Source organism: Lepidochelys olivacea (genome assembly GCF_965140295.1).
Source record: "Lepidochelys olivacea isolate rLepOli2 genome assembly, chromosome: 1".
Classification (NCBI taxonomy): domain Eukaryota; kingdom Metazoa; phylum Chordata; order Testudines; family Cheloniidae; genus Lepidochelys; species Lepidochelys olivacea.
In genome coordinates, this window is record NC_140411.1 from 161908833 (window position 1) to 161925784 (window position 16952).

The 16952-nt window shown below is 41.6% G+C and overlaps 1 protein-coding gene across 1 annotated transcript in view; it reads left to right on the forward strand.

Annotated features, from left to right (window-relative positions):
- Positions 1-16952, forward strand: part of DSCAM (DS cell adhesion molecule) — a 641498-nt gene that overhangs the window by 606981 nt on the left and 17565 nt on the right. Inside the window, exon 32 of the mRNA XM_084616971.1 lies at positions 4849-5151. Within this exon, the coding sequence (XP_084473097.1) occupies positions 4849-5151 (303 nt within the window). The remainder of the gene's footprint in view (positions 1-4848; positions 5152-16952) is intronic.

A 16952-nucleotide genomic window follows, 5' to 3' on the forward strand; every position in this document is an offset into this window, starting at 1 on the left:
CAGTCTGGCCCATGCTGCCCAGGGCTTTGGCGGCAATTTAAAGGGCCCAGGGCTCCACCTACTTGCATGATAGCAGTAGCAGCAGTGGCAGCCGGAAGCCGCAGGTCCTTTAAATCACCGCCGGAGCCCCTGGCCCTTTAAATCACCCCCGGTAGCCGCAGCAGCGCCCGAGAGCCCCAGGGCTTCAGCAGCAATTTAAAGGGCCAGGGGCTCCAGCTGCTGCCAGGAGCCCCATGCCCTTTTAAATTGCCAGGCCACGGGGTATCTGCCCCTTTTGCCTCCCACCATCAGTGCCCCTGCTGGTACGGTCAGCTGTGTACCGGCGGCCACTTTCTTACAAGTACGCCGTACCGGATCAGCTTTCTTTCACCTCTGGCTTTAGAGTGGCTAAACAGGAAAGTCTCAGAACAGTCAAGCCCCAGAAGAGAAAATCATCCAAGGCAGTATACACAAAGAGCTTTTTACTACATAGAAATATGAGGGTTTTTTTGAAAATATCCAGTTATTTTCTGAGTAAGAAAAAGCAGACATCTGCCTTGCCTTGATCTTAAAAACGTTTGGTCCAAGCTTTTCAAAAATATATTCCTAAAGATAGTTCCTTAAATCCTATTTAGGGACCTAAATATGCGGCTTGATTTTCAGAAGTGCTGAGCACTACATATTGCCCATTGACTTCCACTCGGCTACTCAGAGAAGTAAGCACTATACTCAGTAATATTCGTAGGATTAAGCTGTTATCTTTTAAGAATGGACACCCTCCTTTTAAATATCTTTTAAAATCTACCGCTGCTTACATATGCTATCCAACATTAATATCAGGAACTTCCTATGGGCTGTGCTTTTGTCATTGTAAGGTACATCATTAAATCAAATGATGTGAAATTTACAAGACTATGTGGATAGATACATAAAAATAAAAAGACTTGTAAGACTTATTCAATTAAGAATCAAGGTACATTTACTTTGCTGTAATAGATTTATGCATATCTAAATCAGTAGGATATTTTTTTATTCTTCAAAGGGAAGGTTTGGTCCTAATAATGTACAAATTATATCTAAAAAAGCACAGTGGTGGGCTGCCCTAATGGCTCATGGATATTTCTGTGTGAAGCTGCATGAAAATCCAGGTGACTCTCTCTTGGGCTGTAAGGAAGTAGGAGAGTTGAGGAAGGCAGTATGTCCACTTTGGTTAAAGAGAGAGTACTTCATGTTGTCCATCAGACATGCCTCCAGTTTCATCCAGACTTCTTTATCTGGAAGGAAGGTGAAAACCTTATTATGGGCACGCTACATTGTGGGCATAATCCTGGATTTGCTATGCTCCAACTTGTAGACCATCTCCAGGGGGTACCCCTTTAGTGTGCCAGATCCCCCCAAGGGGTCACATTCTTCGATAAGGTAGGCCACATGGGCTCAATGCCTCTGGCACTGAGCCTCCCAGGCTCCAGAACACCTGTTCCTCAGCATAAGCTTTGCTCAAAGAATCCAACTGGAGCAGACTCCTGTTCAGAGATTTTTACCCCTTTGGGAGATTGATGCACTTCAGCAAATATCTGGTGTGACTTTATGTGGCCTTTTTCAAAACAGAGTAGGGTTTATTAGTCAACTAGAAGACAGCATCGGGAAGTCCTCAGGTTAGCATAGAGAAACAAAGGTAAAGAGAGGGTTCAGACTGGCCAATGCTAGGGCTGCATCCAACCAGGCTATTCTAGAATCCACCTTGGCTCTGTCTCTTTGTCCTTCAGTCTCTCTTGAGAGCTGCTGTGTTTCTGTAGCTCATGAAAGCTTATGCTCAAATAAATTGGTTAGTCTCTAAGGTGCCACTAGTACTCCTTTTCTTTTTGCGAATACAGACTAACATGGCTGTTACTCTGAAACCTGTGTTTCTGTGTTGCCAGTTCTTATCACACATATCTGACACCTCTTGCCTTTGTTCTCAGGACATGGCCTGGCTGTGTTCACATGTTCAGCTGCCTTTGCAGTTAGATGTTAACCTTTGGTCATAAAAGTTTCCATTGTCTCTTCCAGGACCTCCATTCACACATGTTCAATTTGCTAATTATTCTGGTCTCCAGCCAGGCAGCTATGTGAGTCAAACACCTCATGTGTCCTGCTCTGCCCCTAGAGCAACATTTTAACCCTTCATTACTCATTGGGTAGCAATACTGAGGTGAGAGGTACAGAGTCATACAGATAGTTCATTAAAATGTTACAGAAAATTCCCACACAAGCATATTGTCACATATTCCAACACAGCAAGATTCTTCTCGCCCAGGGTAATTTTATTTCATGGACAAGTAAAATATCATTAGTTTTTCTCATCATCATCCAGTTATCATGGAAAAGGACATGCAAGTGGGTTCACTGCATGGGCTTGTAAACTTTAACAATGATTTTACAAGCCTGCTTCATAACCTATAGTATTTGAACAAAAGTTGTTAATTACTAGACACCTTCCAACTGTATCCCTGCCCTTTAAGATGTGCAGGGTTTTATATTAGAATTAAAATAGATTTTTAAAATTAAAAGTAAACGTGGAAACTTGGGTCATGGAAGGGGTACACAACACAGGGGTGACAAAACAGTAGATATGTTATGCTTTTGATTTCTAGGAAAGAAATGGGGTCAGAGTGATAAATCTATTGTTATTTTAAAAGGTGAAACAATTGCAGATTGAGTTGTACAACCAAACATAGCCGTGCTCCATGTCTAAAGCTTTGTCTTCACTAGAAACACCACAGCAGCACAGCTGCAGTGCTTCAGTGTAGACACATACTACAGCAACAGGATGGGTTCTCCCGTCACTCTAGTTCAGGGGTGGCCAACCTGAGCCTGAGAAGGAGCCAGAATTTACCAGTGAACATTGCCAAAGAGCCACCGTAATACGTCAGCAGCCCCCCATCAGCTCCACCTGCCCTGCTCCCAGCGTCTCCCACCCACTGGTGACTCCCGCTCCCTTCCCGCACCTCCCGATCAGCTGTTCTATGGCATGCAGGAGGCTCTGGGGAGGGAGGGGGAGAGAAGTGAGGGCACTTCAGGCTCAAGGGAGCGGGCAGGAAGGGGCGGAGTGGGGGCAGGCCCTGTGGCAGAGCCAGGGGTTGAGCAGTGAGCACCCCCGGCACCTTGGAAAGTTGGCGCCTGTAACTCCAGCCCCCAAGTTGGTGCCTATACAAGGAGCCGCATATTAACTTCTGAAGAGCCGCATGTGGCTCCGGAGCCACGGGTTGGCCACCCCGCTCTAGTTAATCCATCTCCTTGAGAGGCCATCAATGGAAGAATTCTTCCATCAACCTACTGCTGTCTACTCCGAGGATTAGGTCAGCTTAACTCCATTGCACAGGGATGTGGATTATTCACACTCCTGAGTGACATAGGTGGATCCACTTAACTTTTTAATGTAGTGCTGGCCTAAGAATCCACAAATGAAATGAACGAAGGGTCTACCAATTTTCATCTGCTTTCAAGCTCCGGACTCAGGTTTGCAAAGCATGGCAACTTGGGACATATGGGGGCAGAGTTGACATTTCATGAATTGTCCCAGATTTATGGGCCAGTAGCTTTAAACTTAGTGGAGACATGTCCAAGAGTGCTTTAATCATTCAAGGTAAGCTTGAAGGTCCTAATCAAATTAAGTCATATAATAAAAGTACTTATGAATTAAAATAATGCATTTACCTCTTTATAATTGACAGGTGTAATGCTCTTCTTATGGAATAAAAACTGATACCAGGACTCTAGTATATGATATAAAAAATAAAGACTTGCAATTAACAAACTGTTGCATCTAGTTACTGTAGTAGTCTCATTTTATGAACTAGTTGTTGTTGCAGCTACTATTAATATTATTGTTAATGTATTGAGTATCAGTAATGTGCATGGAACTGTACAAAACCTGGAAGATGACATGGTTCCTGCTCAAGGACCTCGTGAAACTTCTCTTCTCTCCTGACACACCACAGCTGAAATGTATAGCATTCCAGGGACTTTTCCATTTAATTAAATAGAAACCTCTCATCTGCTTCACTTTTCAGGGTTTGGCATTGTACTTGCAGTATGCTTTACCATAAACAAGTGACTAATTAAATCTTCAAGAACAAAGATGCTTGTTCAAGGGAAGTTGATATCTCCAGGAATTGGTAATGGGAAAAGAGACACTTCTTTATTACAAAGGATTTAATCCTGTGTCCATTAAAGTCAATGGTGAAGTTACCATTGACTTCACTAGTGATGAATCAGGCATCAGAATACAAGCAGACTGGTAGTGACCAAAAGATGTTACCTTCTGATGAAGCCATTTGCTCTATGTGAGATGAGTTAGTGGTTTCAGTCCGGTTCCCAGAAAACAGATGTTGGTCTCAGAATTATTGCCATTCTGTTGTACCTTTGTTGGCATTCTCAACAGAAGGACCAAGGTGTGAATGAATATAGAAAGAGAGCTATCCTTTCACCACTCGAGGTGAGCCCTCTGAAACATGTCTGAGGCACATTAACAGGATACTGTATTGAAACTGCCCATGGCAGTGCTGTGTCTGTTTTGTGAATAAACAGTGGCCTTCTGTTTTTCTTTTGACATGTAAAGCACTAAACTTACTTTTCAAAGGGGAAAAGTGCGAGGGGGGGGGGGGAAGAGTAGTCACATTTTTCTCACTGAATAAAAGTTTTTTTCTGCTTCTAAGCAAACAAGTCAATTCTGATTCATATGCTGCTGGTAAGACAATGAGACCTCATTCATGATGAAGTTGTCATAGTCAGTCAGGAAAACTACACCCTAGTAAAAACCCTTTAATATTAATGATTTAGGTACTGAAATGACCACACTTTTTTTTTTTATCCTTTTTGGATGTTTAGATCGAGCAAGAAGCAGCATGGTCTCCACAGAAAGTGCCTCCTCTACGTACGAAGAGCTAGCGAGAGCATATGAACATGCTAAGATGGAAGAGCAGCTGAGACATGCCAAGTTCACAATTACAGAATGCTTTATATCAGACACATCATCGGAACAGCTAACGGCAGGGACTAATGAGTACACAGACAGTCTGACCTCAAGCACACCATCAGAATCGGGGATCTGCAGATTTACTGCTTCACCCCCCAAACCTCAGGACGGAGGGCGCGTGATGAACATGGCAGTTCCAAAGGCACATCGGCCAGGTAAGAGCACAGAGCTAACTAGCTAACTTTTTGGTACTTTGGGTGAGTATTTCACTGCATGCATAACATGATAGATGGAACAAGATATATCGTAATGAAGGAAGAAAATGTTCCTATTTAAGGTAAGTATTCGCAGAGTAAAGAATCACTTTTTATCATAACTGATGTTATATTCAGTGTAAGTTTATCCTCCTGTATACAGACAAGTTAAAAACAATGGCATGGTAATACTCTTTCACTGATCTCGAAGGAATGCCACAAAATGTCGTTGAAATTGGTTGCAGACGGACATAATACCTTTTCAGGGACGTTGTTGAGATGTTGTACTATCCCCTTGATGTCTATGCTTATGGAATTATAACTATCTGAAACTGGAAAAAACAAAAATGTAAAAAATATCAAGGGAACAGGCTACCTCGGGCAACTGACAGCATAGGTGTTGGAACTAGGAGTGCTGATGCACCTCCGGTCTTGAAGCAGTTTCCAACATATACAGGGTTTACAGTTTGGTTCAATGGCTCTCGCACCCCCACTGCGCAAATTGTTCCAGAATACCTGACTGACAATGGGATATGGAGCCTTCCACTGGTAGGTCACTAACTTAAGTCCATCCCAAGTTGGTAGTGACTAATAATGCCTCATGGGTGCCTATTCATTTTAGTTCAGCTCCTGGAAGGCAACAAATTCGATCTTTAGTGACACCCTAATACTATGTACTTACTTATACACTTCATAGGTATGCATGGTGTTCTGCAGGCAAATATGTCAAAATCCCTTCTCTGAAGAGTTTACAGTCTAGGTTAGACAATGCATGACATGACACAGGGAGAGATGACGTAAGTGAAGAACGATTTACACAGTGAAACGTTATGAGGTTATTTATTTTATTTGTAATTTCATTTTTAGTAAGTTTGCTCATTAGGCTGGGTTGGTGTCGGGGCTCCCTATATGTTTAGAAAGCAACTCATACATTGTGGGTGCTATCCTAACACAAATAATAAATATTACTAATTGAACAAACGGAATTTGGAGGAAGAGAGAAACAAGCATAACAAATAGTGTTGAACAGGTTGCTCCAGGAGCAGGAAGTAGCATGGAGGGAAGTCAGGAGGGGTTTGTGGGACAAGTATACAAGAAGAATGTGAAAGGACTCAGAAAAAGATTAAATGAAGTTGTAATAATATAGGCAGGGAATTACCAAGCCAATCAAAAGGATGAAAGAGGGATGGGTAGAGGAAATACTTTAGTGGAGAAATTGACTGATTCCCACCTGGTTACACACTGGAAACACAGATCCCAAGAGTGATGATCACTTGGGATATGTGAATTGACAGAAAACAAGAATTAAAGGTAATTTTTTTTCTCCCTTTGCTTAGGGGAAATATCCACATTTCACAGTTGAAGGAAAATTACAATCAGGCCCTTCCAGTCAGTCAACAGACATGTTCTATAAATTCCTTAGGCAAACAGAAAAGTAAACACCTTTCATTTTTCCAAATAAATTACTTATGCTTATTTAATATTTTTAAATGTTCTAATGTATTCTAAATAATGTACATGCTCCCTGAGGACAGCCAGTGCTAAAATTCAGTCCCCACGCTTGAGCTGGAAAGCTTCATGGTTTAAGATCTCAGCAATTCCCCTCCAGTGAATTAAAGATTTGTAGTCAGCCCTGAGGCCATCAGCTAAATTGATTTGAATTCACACCCTTTTTCTTCCTCAATTTTAGCTTCCTCTTGCATTAAGGAGAGGCAATATATCATGTGTCATGGTAATTAGTGTTAGGGGGCTTATTCCTTTACCCACTTACTTCCCTGGTCCTTCTTCTCGCATGAACAGAGAGCAACAATACCCGAAGTCCAAAGGAGCAAACAATTCGATGTTTATTGGGGTGAACTTCCAGCAAGCATGATTCCAGTTTCCTTCCTTCCTTCCTTCCTTAATGTCCCCCTTCCCAGCTTTGACACCACAGAGGCTTACCTGTGTCCCTGTTCCCATTTCCCCCTTTAGCAAAACATGATTCCAATTTCCCCACCCCCACCCCCATTCCCTGTTCCCATTTCACCCACCCACCCACTTCCTGATTGACTGCAGACTATATAGTAAAACTTGAGTTCTTCTCAGCTATCATTTAGCTTTATCATTTATCATCTTAGCTTCTTAACCAATCATTTTACTGAAATTTAACTAACCAATCCTAACATATTGTAACATGATTATTTAACCAATTATATCCCACCACCTTAATTAGTTTACACCCAGCAAAATTAATTATACAGCAGACAGGAACAATCACAGAACTAGACAGAGATTATACAGACAAAGAATAGCAAAGTGGGAACTATAATGACAAAACAATACAGAAGTGAGCATTTCACATCCCAGCTATTGATAAATGAGTTCTTGCCAGACAGGATGCTATCAAACTAAGTTTCCTTTTAGGCACTTCCCTTTCTCTGGAGGTGATAGGCATTATCAGGACAGGATTGTATTCCTAACAGCCCAATAGCACCTTCTTTCAATGTGACTAGTTTGGAATGTGAGGATGTGACCGGTCACTTCCCAGCTTATGGCTGCCTCTGCTGCTTAGCCAAAGGCCTTAGCCTAAGAACAGGGCCTCAGACTGTCACAGTAAGAGAAGGACCTTACACTGGCAGACAGTGATTTTGATTCTTTCTTTTATACCTCTAACTAGCCAAGTGATAAGAATACACCTAAATTCTTAGAGTACAGGCCTTTACAGACAGGCCTGAATATCTATATCCTAACAATTAGATTTAATAACTTGGAATAGTGATGCAAGTTCCAGTGGCCCAACATGATTATGGCTAAGGCTATATTTTAGTCACGGATATTTTTAATAAAAGTCATGGACAGGTCACGGGCAGTAAACAAAAATTCACAGCCCATGACCTGTCCATGACTTGTACTATATAACCCTGACTAAATCTTGGGTGCTCTGGGGCAGGGGGTGGCCCAGGCGTGCCGCAGGTGCTTGGGGGGGCAGCCCGGGGCACTGCTGGTGCTCTGAGGGAGTGGCAGTGCATGGCCTGGGCCCCCCGCTGGTGCTGGGAGCCATGAGGGGAGCTCAGCAGCCCAAGATCCCCGCTGGTGCGAGGTGGGGGTGGTGGTGTCCAAGACTGGCCCAGGGGCTGCCCGAGCTGCTCGGATGACCCTGGGGCCAGACACACCGGCTGCAGCAGAAGTCATACAACATCCTGGAAAGTCATGGAAGCCGTGACTTCCATCACAGACTCTGAGCCTTAATTATGGCTCATTGATAATAAATGTTTCTTAACATGAGCTTTCAATGATACTTTATAACTTAAAAGACTTAGACAACATATGGAATTATAAGGGAGTTGATTCTTGAATGCTAGAAGATAGATTAAGATTCCCAGTGTCCACACTGTTGATGGATGACTCAAGTGGCATTATTTTTAATCATTTAATTTTTAGAAATTCTGAGGAAGTTAATAATAATTGAAATATAATTACTTAAAGACATCATTGAGAATCTGGTAGCATGATGAAGAAATAAAAATGATAAAATGTTTAGATTTGCTTGATGAAAACGTTTGAAGGTGCATACCTTGACAATGTATTTTTCTTTTCCTCTGTCTCTTGTATTACATCATTTTCTTTAACCTATGCCTCCTTTTTATTAATTTCTGATCTCACCTTTCAATCAAACTTCTATAGCCCCTCTGCTGCCAATTTATGGTTGTAGGGATCTGCATAAATAATCGCTATTGTTCAAAAATAATCCCAAGAGAGTTTGCGATTAAAAATAGAATGTATTTAGAATTTACAAGATATTCCACACCAGATTATAACAACTGGATATTTTCGAAGACTGGAAATATTGAGGCTAAACTGCCTGATGGTAAGAGCTCCTTTTCATTAGAGGAAGGTAATGGAGAGAGATAGGTGCATAAGATAACTGCTGTATAGCACGAATATTAGCCAAAGTCAGTGAGTCAAAGATTTTGGGATATTTTGGGCTGACATTCAGACCACTCAGGTAGTTAGCTAACCATTCCTCGGTCTGTTGCTCCCATTAATGTAGACAAAACTCTGAAACCTTAGGACTCAATCATGCAAACTGCTGCATGCTCCTGTGTGATGCTGAGCACCCTCTATTCTTATTAATTTCATTGATTTTGTGGGGACATAGCATCTCACAGTAGTGCTCAGCACCTTGCAGGATTAAGCCCTTTAGTCAGAGTGGCTGACTCATCCAACAAGTAGCATTTGAGCCATTAGGTTGAGCCACTGAAAATGGCTAATGGTGAGCAGTGGAGAGTTTGGGTGCCCATTTAAAAGAAGGGAGGGAGAAAGGCAGGGTAGCCCATTTTCAGTTTTGATGAGGTCTTTATTCAGGGATCTGAATAATAGGATCATTCCTTATTCCCCTCCAGCTCAGCTTCATTCAGAAAGTGTCATCTCAATCCAAATATTTGAATATTTACTTATCCTTATAAATGACAGCTGCAAATAACCATGCCAGGTTGGCATTTTACATTGGAATTCAATTTGGATGGCTCATCATATATCCAGGCAGGCTTAAAATGTGAACTTTTACAGCACTAGTGCTGGGAATTGGGACTGCCCTTCCAGAACCTCTACACTTTAAATGCAACTCTAATTGTGTAATTAGTAATATATGATAGAAGACCTCTACTTATTCCAATCCACTGTAAACCTTTCAGTCCTTTGGAATGAAATTAGAGACCGTGACCGTTTTTTCTCTCCCAGTCAACTGTGTTTCTGATCCCCTGTTTTCTGATGCTCATGCTTATTTGAAAGTGGCATATTTAGAATTGGCTTCTAGTTTACCTGGATTTCTGCTCCTATGTTATTCATGATGTTTAGTCTACACAATGAAGAGAGTCAGGTACATGAAGCTATGAAATCATGAATTTAACATTTAGTCAATGTAACTGCAATAAGAATCATTTAAAAGAAAAAGAAAATGATAGGACCTAATAAAACAAACTGACAAAGCTGAAAACAAGAATACTTTTTATACTAAATTAGAGACATGCAGCATCACTTAAATATTCAGCTAAATTATTCTAAAACAACACAGACTGTCAAGCATATTCTGCTACAATATGTCTCTCTCTCCATCACATCACAAGCGTTCCATCATTTTCACTTATATCAGTAGAACATATTCCAACAAAGCATATTTATAAGGTACCTTTGGAGGGGTTGCATTACTAAATATTCCAGTAGTTGTGCTTTTCTAAATATTTTTTTTTTAGAAATCACAGCTGCAGGCGATGGAACAGAGAACTAAAATGGTTTATGAATTCTCACTTGCAGAGTTCTAAAGGTGGAATTCTAAAAGCATTTTTGCTAATCTTTCCAAACCCCACATACAGTTTTTTTTGGAGACTTCAGATTATTTGCTGGTTTTGCTTTTATGTCAACATTAACACGGTGTTGTTTTTTTTCTTTTACCTCTTAATAATGGTCAATTGGACATTTTAGACCATTGATCAAAATAAAATTGCTGCACTGTATCTCCTTCTCCCTAAGTTTCAAAATGAAAGAGCATGTTTTCTGATCCACCTCCTGGATGGATCAAGAGTGATATTCATAGAATCTTCTTGTTAATCATTGCATCATGATACCTTGACTTTTTACAGTTTTGCAGGCACAGAGCAGCCTACAGATTTTGCAAACCTTGCTGACTGTTCAATATCTAACTGGGTCTCTGAGTCTAGGTCATCTTGCACTGGTGGTGATGGTCATACTGCACAGTATGCCACTGTGATGGCATCATGTGCTAGAATGAAGGTTAAAAGAACAAGGGGCTATGAGAGACAGTATGATAGTATTTTGAACTTTGTGTGCAAAATGGGCCCTTCATAATGAGGAGGCCTGTCATGTTTTGGGGTGCAACCCAAACCAGTGAGAGGTTGTGTCACTGCTCTTCCTGTAACCTTGAGTTTCTTTAAATGTTCTGCTGCTGTAGTTTCCTGTCTGGACACTCCCAGCCAACATACAAGTATGCACTGAGTGTCTGTGTGTTAAGCAGCCCTGGTTCAACAACTCTGACTCCAGCAGCCTGTTCGTTACACCTCAGCCATACTCTTGTCTCCACCAACCTTAGTTACTATTACCCAAGTGGACCCCAACACACCCCCAGTCAAGAATTTCCCCCAAACCGTCTTCACTGAAGTCTCAGCCCTCTGCTGGAACACTCAGAGAATTAGTAAGGTTTGTTGCTTCTTCAGAGAGACAAAATCACAGTTTATTACTTTAACTAGAGTTAGCAAACACTTCAGTTCAAACACAGCTGAGCTGAGCAGTTTCACTGGGTTGGTTTAGATTAAAAGCAAAATAAGTTTATTAACAAAAAGAGACCAGTTTTAAGTGAGGTCAAGTACAAGGGATAAAGACAAAATGGTTTCAAGCAAATAAAAATAGTGGGTAAGACCTAACTTGACAAGTTACAACCTTGGTAGATTTCTCACCAATCTTTTTCCTTCCACCCCTGGCTGAGTTTCTGTCAGTCAAGACCTTTCACAGAAGTACAAGTTGATCATTCCCCTTGTTTTCCTAGGTGAAAGGTCTTTGCCTAAACAGGTTTCTCACCGATATTCAGTTCCCAGAGACTTCAGCCCCCATCTTTCTCAGCTTGCATGAGCTCTGGCATTTTGTATCTGTCCAGGGATGGAGAACAAGATGGCTTTGTCTCTCACCTTATATCTTCCCAAACTTACTGTTTTGTCCCCAGACTCAGGATGACCTTATACTGTTCTTCCCTACCTTCCAATGGGGGCTACCTTTGTTTTTGATCATGCCTGGCTTAATTTCATTGGAGATAGGTAGATAACTGCCTTATCTCCTGTCTGGAAGAAAACCTGTTCCTCCCTTTGTGTGATCACAGACTTTAAAGCATAATATCAGTGAGTATTTATAATTCCTCATCTAGTACTAGTACATAAATTTTACCATGATATTAATCACCAGTGTGTCATTAGCTTTCATAAAAAACCTTACATGATGCACTTTTATAATGCAGTAATATTGTGTACGGTCAGTCGGTCAATTGCTTATCATCTGAGGTTCAGACTCCTGCAAGAGGTAGTATCCCACACTCGCTAGGTTGATGCCTTTATCTTTTATTTAAATGTGCCTTCATTGTCTCTGCCTGACAACAAGCAAATACATGTTCCATTGTCTAGAGCAGACTGGGCTTATGCACTGCTTACGAAACACATTTTAAGAACATAATTCTAGCATGAATCCATAATTTTTCGTATGCACCTCATAAATACACCATACAAGAATATTAATGATCAGTGAGTTACTAGTTTTTCAATGTTATATGACATGCTATCTGTTTGGGTACACATCATGACAACAGTGTATTAGGTGTGGTTAGATGTCAGGCCTGACAGAAGTTGCTGACACAAAGTAGTGAACCAACAGCCACTGTGTCACAGACCCCCAATACCCATCATCTTCAAAGTGTTAAAAACAAGTAATACCTGAAATATGATGCCAAGATATTGTTAGCATTGAACTTAATATCATCCTCAACTTCAAAGCTCCTGGAAGTCTGGGAGTTCACCTAATTTCAAGAGAACAATGGATAAATCAAACGAAAGCAATTGGAAATTGAAAATATAGAGATTTTTAACCTCTTGATCAACAATGTCAGACTAGCTCAGCTAGTAGGTGCCTCAATCAATTAACATTTCATGGTGATCCAGTCATCTAGGTGAGAAGAGTTGATGGGCTTAGTGCGGTTCTTAGTGGACAGGTGTCCACATCACAGATTGCACCCCCATTGCCACTATCTAGCAGTCTCAACTGTGATTGAACCAGTTATGGAGACTGAACTATCATTTCAGCACAAGCCCTAGTCCTTTGGGTCAGGACTGAGGCATATTAGCACATCAGTGTTAGGCAATTTCCACTGCTCATGCCTGTGGTCTACCTGGGGAACTGATAAAGTGTTAGTCCTTCATTCTCCAGGGCTGTCACTCAACACCTGCTTTGAAAAAATGGGTTTGGGAAGTTGAAGCTAAACACATTCAGACTGGAAGTAAGGCATACATTTTTGATTAACCACTGAAGCAGTTTACCAAGGGCCATGGTGACTTCTGCCTCACTGTCTATTTTTAAATCAAGATCAGATGTTTTTCTAAAATATATGCTCTAAGAATTATTTTGGGGAAATGCTACGGCCTGGAGGTTCTATACAGGAGGTCAGACTATATGATCACAGTGGTCCCTTCTGGCATTGGAATCTATGAATTTGATCTATGAACATGCCCTGTTCTTGTCTTTCACTGCCTTCTCAATGTTTTTTTTAAATGGAAGAGAAGAGAAGGTAAATGTAAGTTTGTGAGGGGATGTTTACATCACACGAGGCCTGAGCAGGTTAAAAGGGCCAATTACCCTGTGACAGGCTGCACCTGGAGGAGAATCAGGGCTGATTGGGCCTAATGGCTGATGAAGCCCAGCTTGGAGAGGAGCTGAGCTGGGTTTACAAAGAGAAGAAGTTGGTGGTAAGAGGGGACTGTAGGAAGGAACTCTACTGTCACACCCTAGAGAGAAGGGGAGTTGGCAAGAGACAAGGAGGAGTCCTGGGGGGAATAAACTCTGGGATCCGGCCTGAGAAAACAGACTTTGGCAAGAGCCCAAGAGAGGGTGAAGTAGCCGCAGTGAATGGCAGAGGTTCCAGTGGTAACTCAGGCATGGGCCAGAAGACAGAGAAAGGAAAGTAGGAAAGAGCCCAGAGAAACAGTGGCAGGGTTTGGGATTGCTTAGACCAGTGGTTCTTAAACTTTTGTACTGGTGACCCCTTTCACACAGCAAGCCTCTGAGTGTGACCCCCCCCCTTATAAATTAAAACCACGTTTTAATATATTTAACACCATTATAAATGCTGGAGGCAAAGCGGGGTTTGGGGTGGAGGCTGACAGCTTGCGACCCCGGTGTAATACCCTCATGAGCCCCTAAGGGGTCCTGACCCCCAGTTTGAGAACCCCTGGCTTAGACCATGGTTGCTAGACATAGGGTCCCTAAGCTGAAATGCAGAGCAGAGGGCAGCCCTGGGTTCCCCTACCATCCCCTGGGGAATTGGCATAGTCTGGCCTGTGGAACAGAAGACTGCCTGAGACAGATCGTCCAGTGAGACTTTGATACCCTGGAGGGGGAAAACAATAGTGACCTGGCTGGAGGCCAAGCCATGAAAAGGAAGCAGTTGATTCTAGATGGCAGGGGAGCAAGAACTGAAGGAGGGGGCATCAGACTGGCTGAGAGCTAATCCCCAGGTGCAGCCACAGGGAGGCGTCACAGCAGTAGGTAGAAAACCCCATGACATAGTTGAAGTTTTCTCATAATGTTGCTATTTTCTGCTTTGAAAATACTGTATTAACACAAAATTGAGTTATCACAACCATTATTCTAACTGCAATAAACATACCAGTCATGGAGTTTATTAAAAATACATTTCTGTTATTATCATTTTAAATCTTGTAATATGACTTCTGTTGATGAGGCTAATAAAATGAAATAGATTTAGTGTCACTTGGCGGCACGGGGGAGGAATTATGGCTCTGCCTACTCCCCACCCCTCCTTGGTGACTTGTTCCTGGAGGATTATGTCAGGCAAAAAGCCTTAGCACTCCCCACAGCACCCAGTGTGATGGCTGTCTGAGGGATGGAATCCTAGCTGTCCTCTATCCTTTGTGTGGCCATATGAAGAACTACTCACAACATAGATTTTAGTATGAATATTATCCACACCCTCTGATTTAAATAAGTTTACATTGTCCAAGAATTCTCTTACATGCTCTTTGTCAATAACAACTTTTATAAGGTCTTTAGTTTCTAATTTATTCAATGCTAGCCATGCCTACCAGAAGACTGAGGTCTAGTCTACTCTGGCATAACGATATTAGTTATCAATATGATTGTTTTGGAAACATAACTTTGCCAGTAAAAGACCTAGTGAAGATGCAGTTATACTAGTATAAAGGTATCTTATACCAGTATATCTTCTTCCACTTACCAAACCACAATAAGCTATACCAATATAACTTTTGCCACATTAAGTATAGCAGCATAGTTAAAGCAGCAAAATTTCTAAGTGAGGACAAGCCCATGAGATGCAGAATGCAATCACTTCTATGAAATAATTGCTCATAAAGCCCCTCAAGCAGACGTTGAAGATTAATTGCAGCATGTGGAGTGCTGCTTTATGATCCCAAGCAGGAGGTGAAAGTTAAGAGAATGGCCTGGGCACAAATCTTATTTTCCAGACTCATGCAGTATGGATAAAAATAAGCTACTCAGCGCAATGGGGGTGGGGGTGGGAAATGAAGTATGCAGTAATAAAGTTCAAAGGGTTCATTCTTTCTTTTCAAACGTTAGCCCTGCAACTCAGGCAAAAGAAATGTGAACGGGTATGTGATGAATTCAATGATGCTGAAGCTGGGGGCTCAGTTTTCTACCTGGCAAAGATTGGAGTGCAACATGGAGGGGAAATCTATTTTGAAACTCAATTTCTGCTGAAAAGTGGCTGGCAGCAGTACCTGAACCTGATATGAACTCAGCCATTGGAGATTTATTAATGACTGTGAGGCTTGACTCCAGAATAGCATTGACCTGAGAAAATGAATGTTTTATGTCCCCTTTTTTTCTCTCTCTTATATTTCTGCACTGGTTGAAACTAGAGGTGAGACCAAGCCACAAAGTCTGGCTCCAGAACCAAAGCTGAATTTCCTTAAAGATTCAGGGTGTTTGAATCTGGAGTTTTGGTTCAGGTTCACATCTAAACTGAAAACCTGTATGCTGTTTGATAAATTGTGTAGTTGCAGGTTGTGTGATTTGAGATTACCCTTTATTGTGACAGTTCTATAGAGCTGATTAAACTGGTTGGAATAGCATTGGGTTTCTTTCTGCTTTTTTTAACTCTGTGAAAAATTTGCACTTATATGGTCACTCCATTTTTCATCAAAAATTGGGCCAAATTCTCCATTGCCTTATACCTGATAATCACCCACACTTGGGCTAAGTGAGAGAAAAGTATTAGTCACCCAATTTGCAGAAATGTGAATGCCTGCATGAGGTGTAAGGCAATGGAGAATCAGGCCCATCCTTTCTATTTTGTGAAGGAACCTGGATTCCCTCTCCAGTTACCATCAAGATTCAGTAGCTGCTAGACATATCCTAGAGAGCACTACCCAGTTCTTCACAGTGCTTGTTTAATATCCTTGGATTTGCAGTACTAATTCTATGCTCTTCAATCTGCACAAATGTTGCAAGAGGACATTCAGCAGCGGTCCCAGGATTCTGACTAAAAAGTGAAATGGATGATATAAGAACATAAGAATGTCCATACTGTGTCAGATCAGTGGTCAGTCTAGCCTAGTATCCTGTCTTCCAACAGTGACTGGTGCCAGATGCTTCAGAGGGAACGAACAGAACAGGACAATTATCTAGTGATCCATCCTCTGTTGTCCAGTTCCAGCTTCAGGCAGTCAGAGGTTTAGGGACACCTGGAGCATGGGATTGCATCCCTGACCATCTTGGCCAATAACCATTGATGGACGCATCCTCCATGAATTTATCTAATTCCTTTTTGAACTCAGTTATACTTTTAGCTTTCACAACATCCCCTGGCAACGAGTTCCACAGGTTGACTGTGTGTCACATGAAGAAGTACTTCCTTATGTTTATTGTAAACCTGCTGCCTATTAATTTCATTGGCTGACCACTGGTTCATTGTTATGTGAAGGGGTAAATAACACTTCCCTATTCACTTTCTC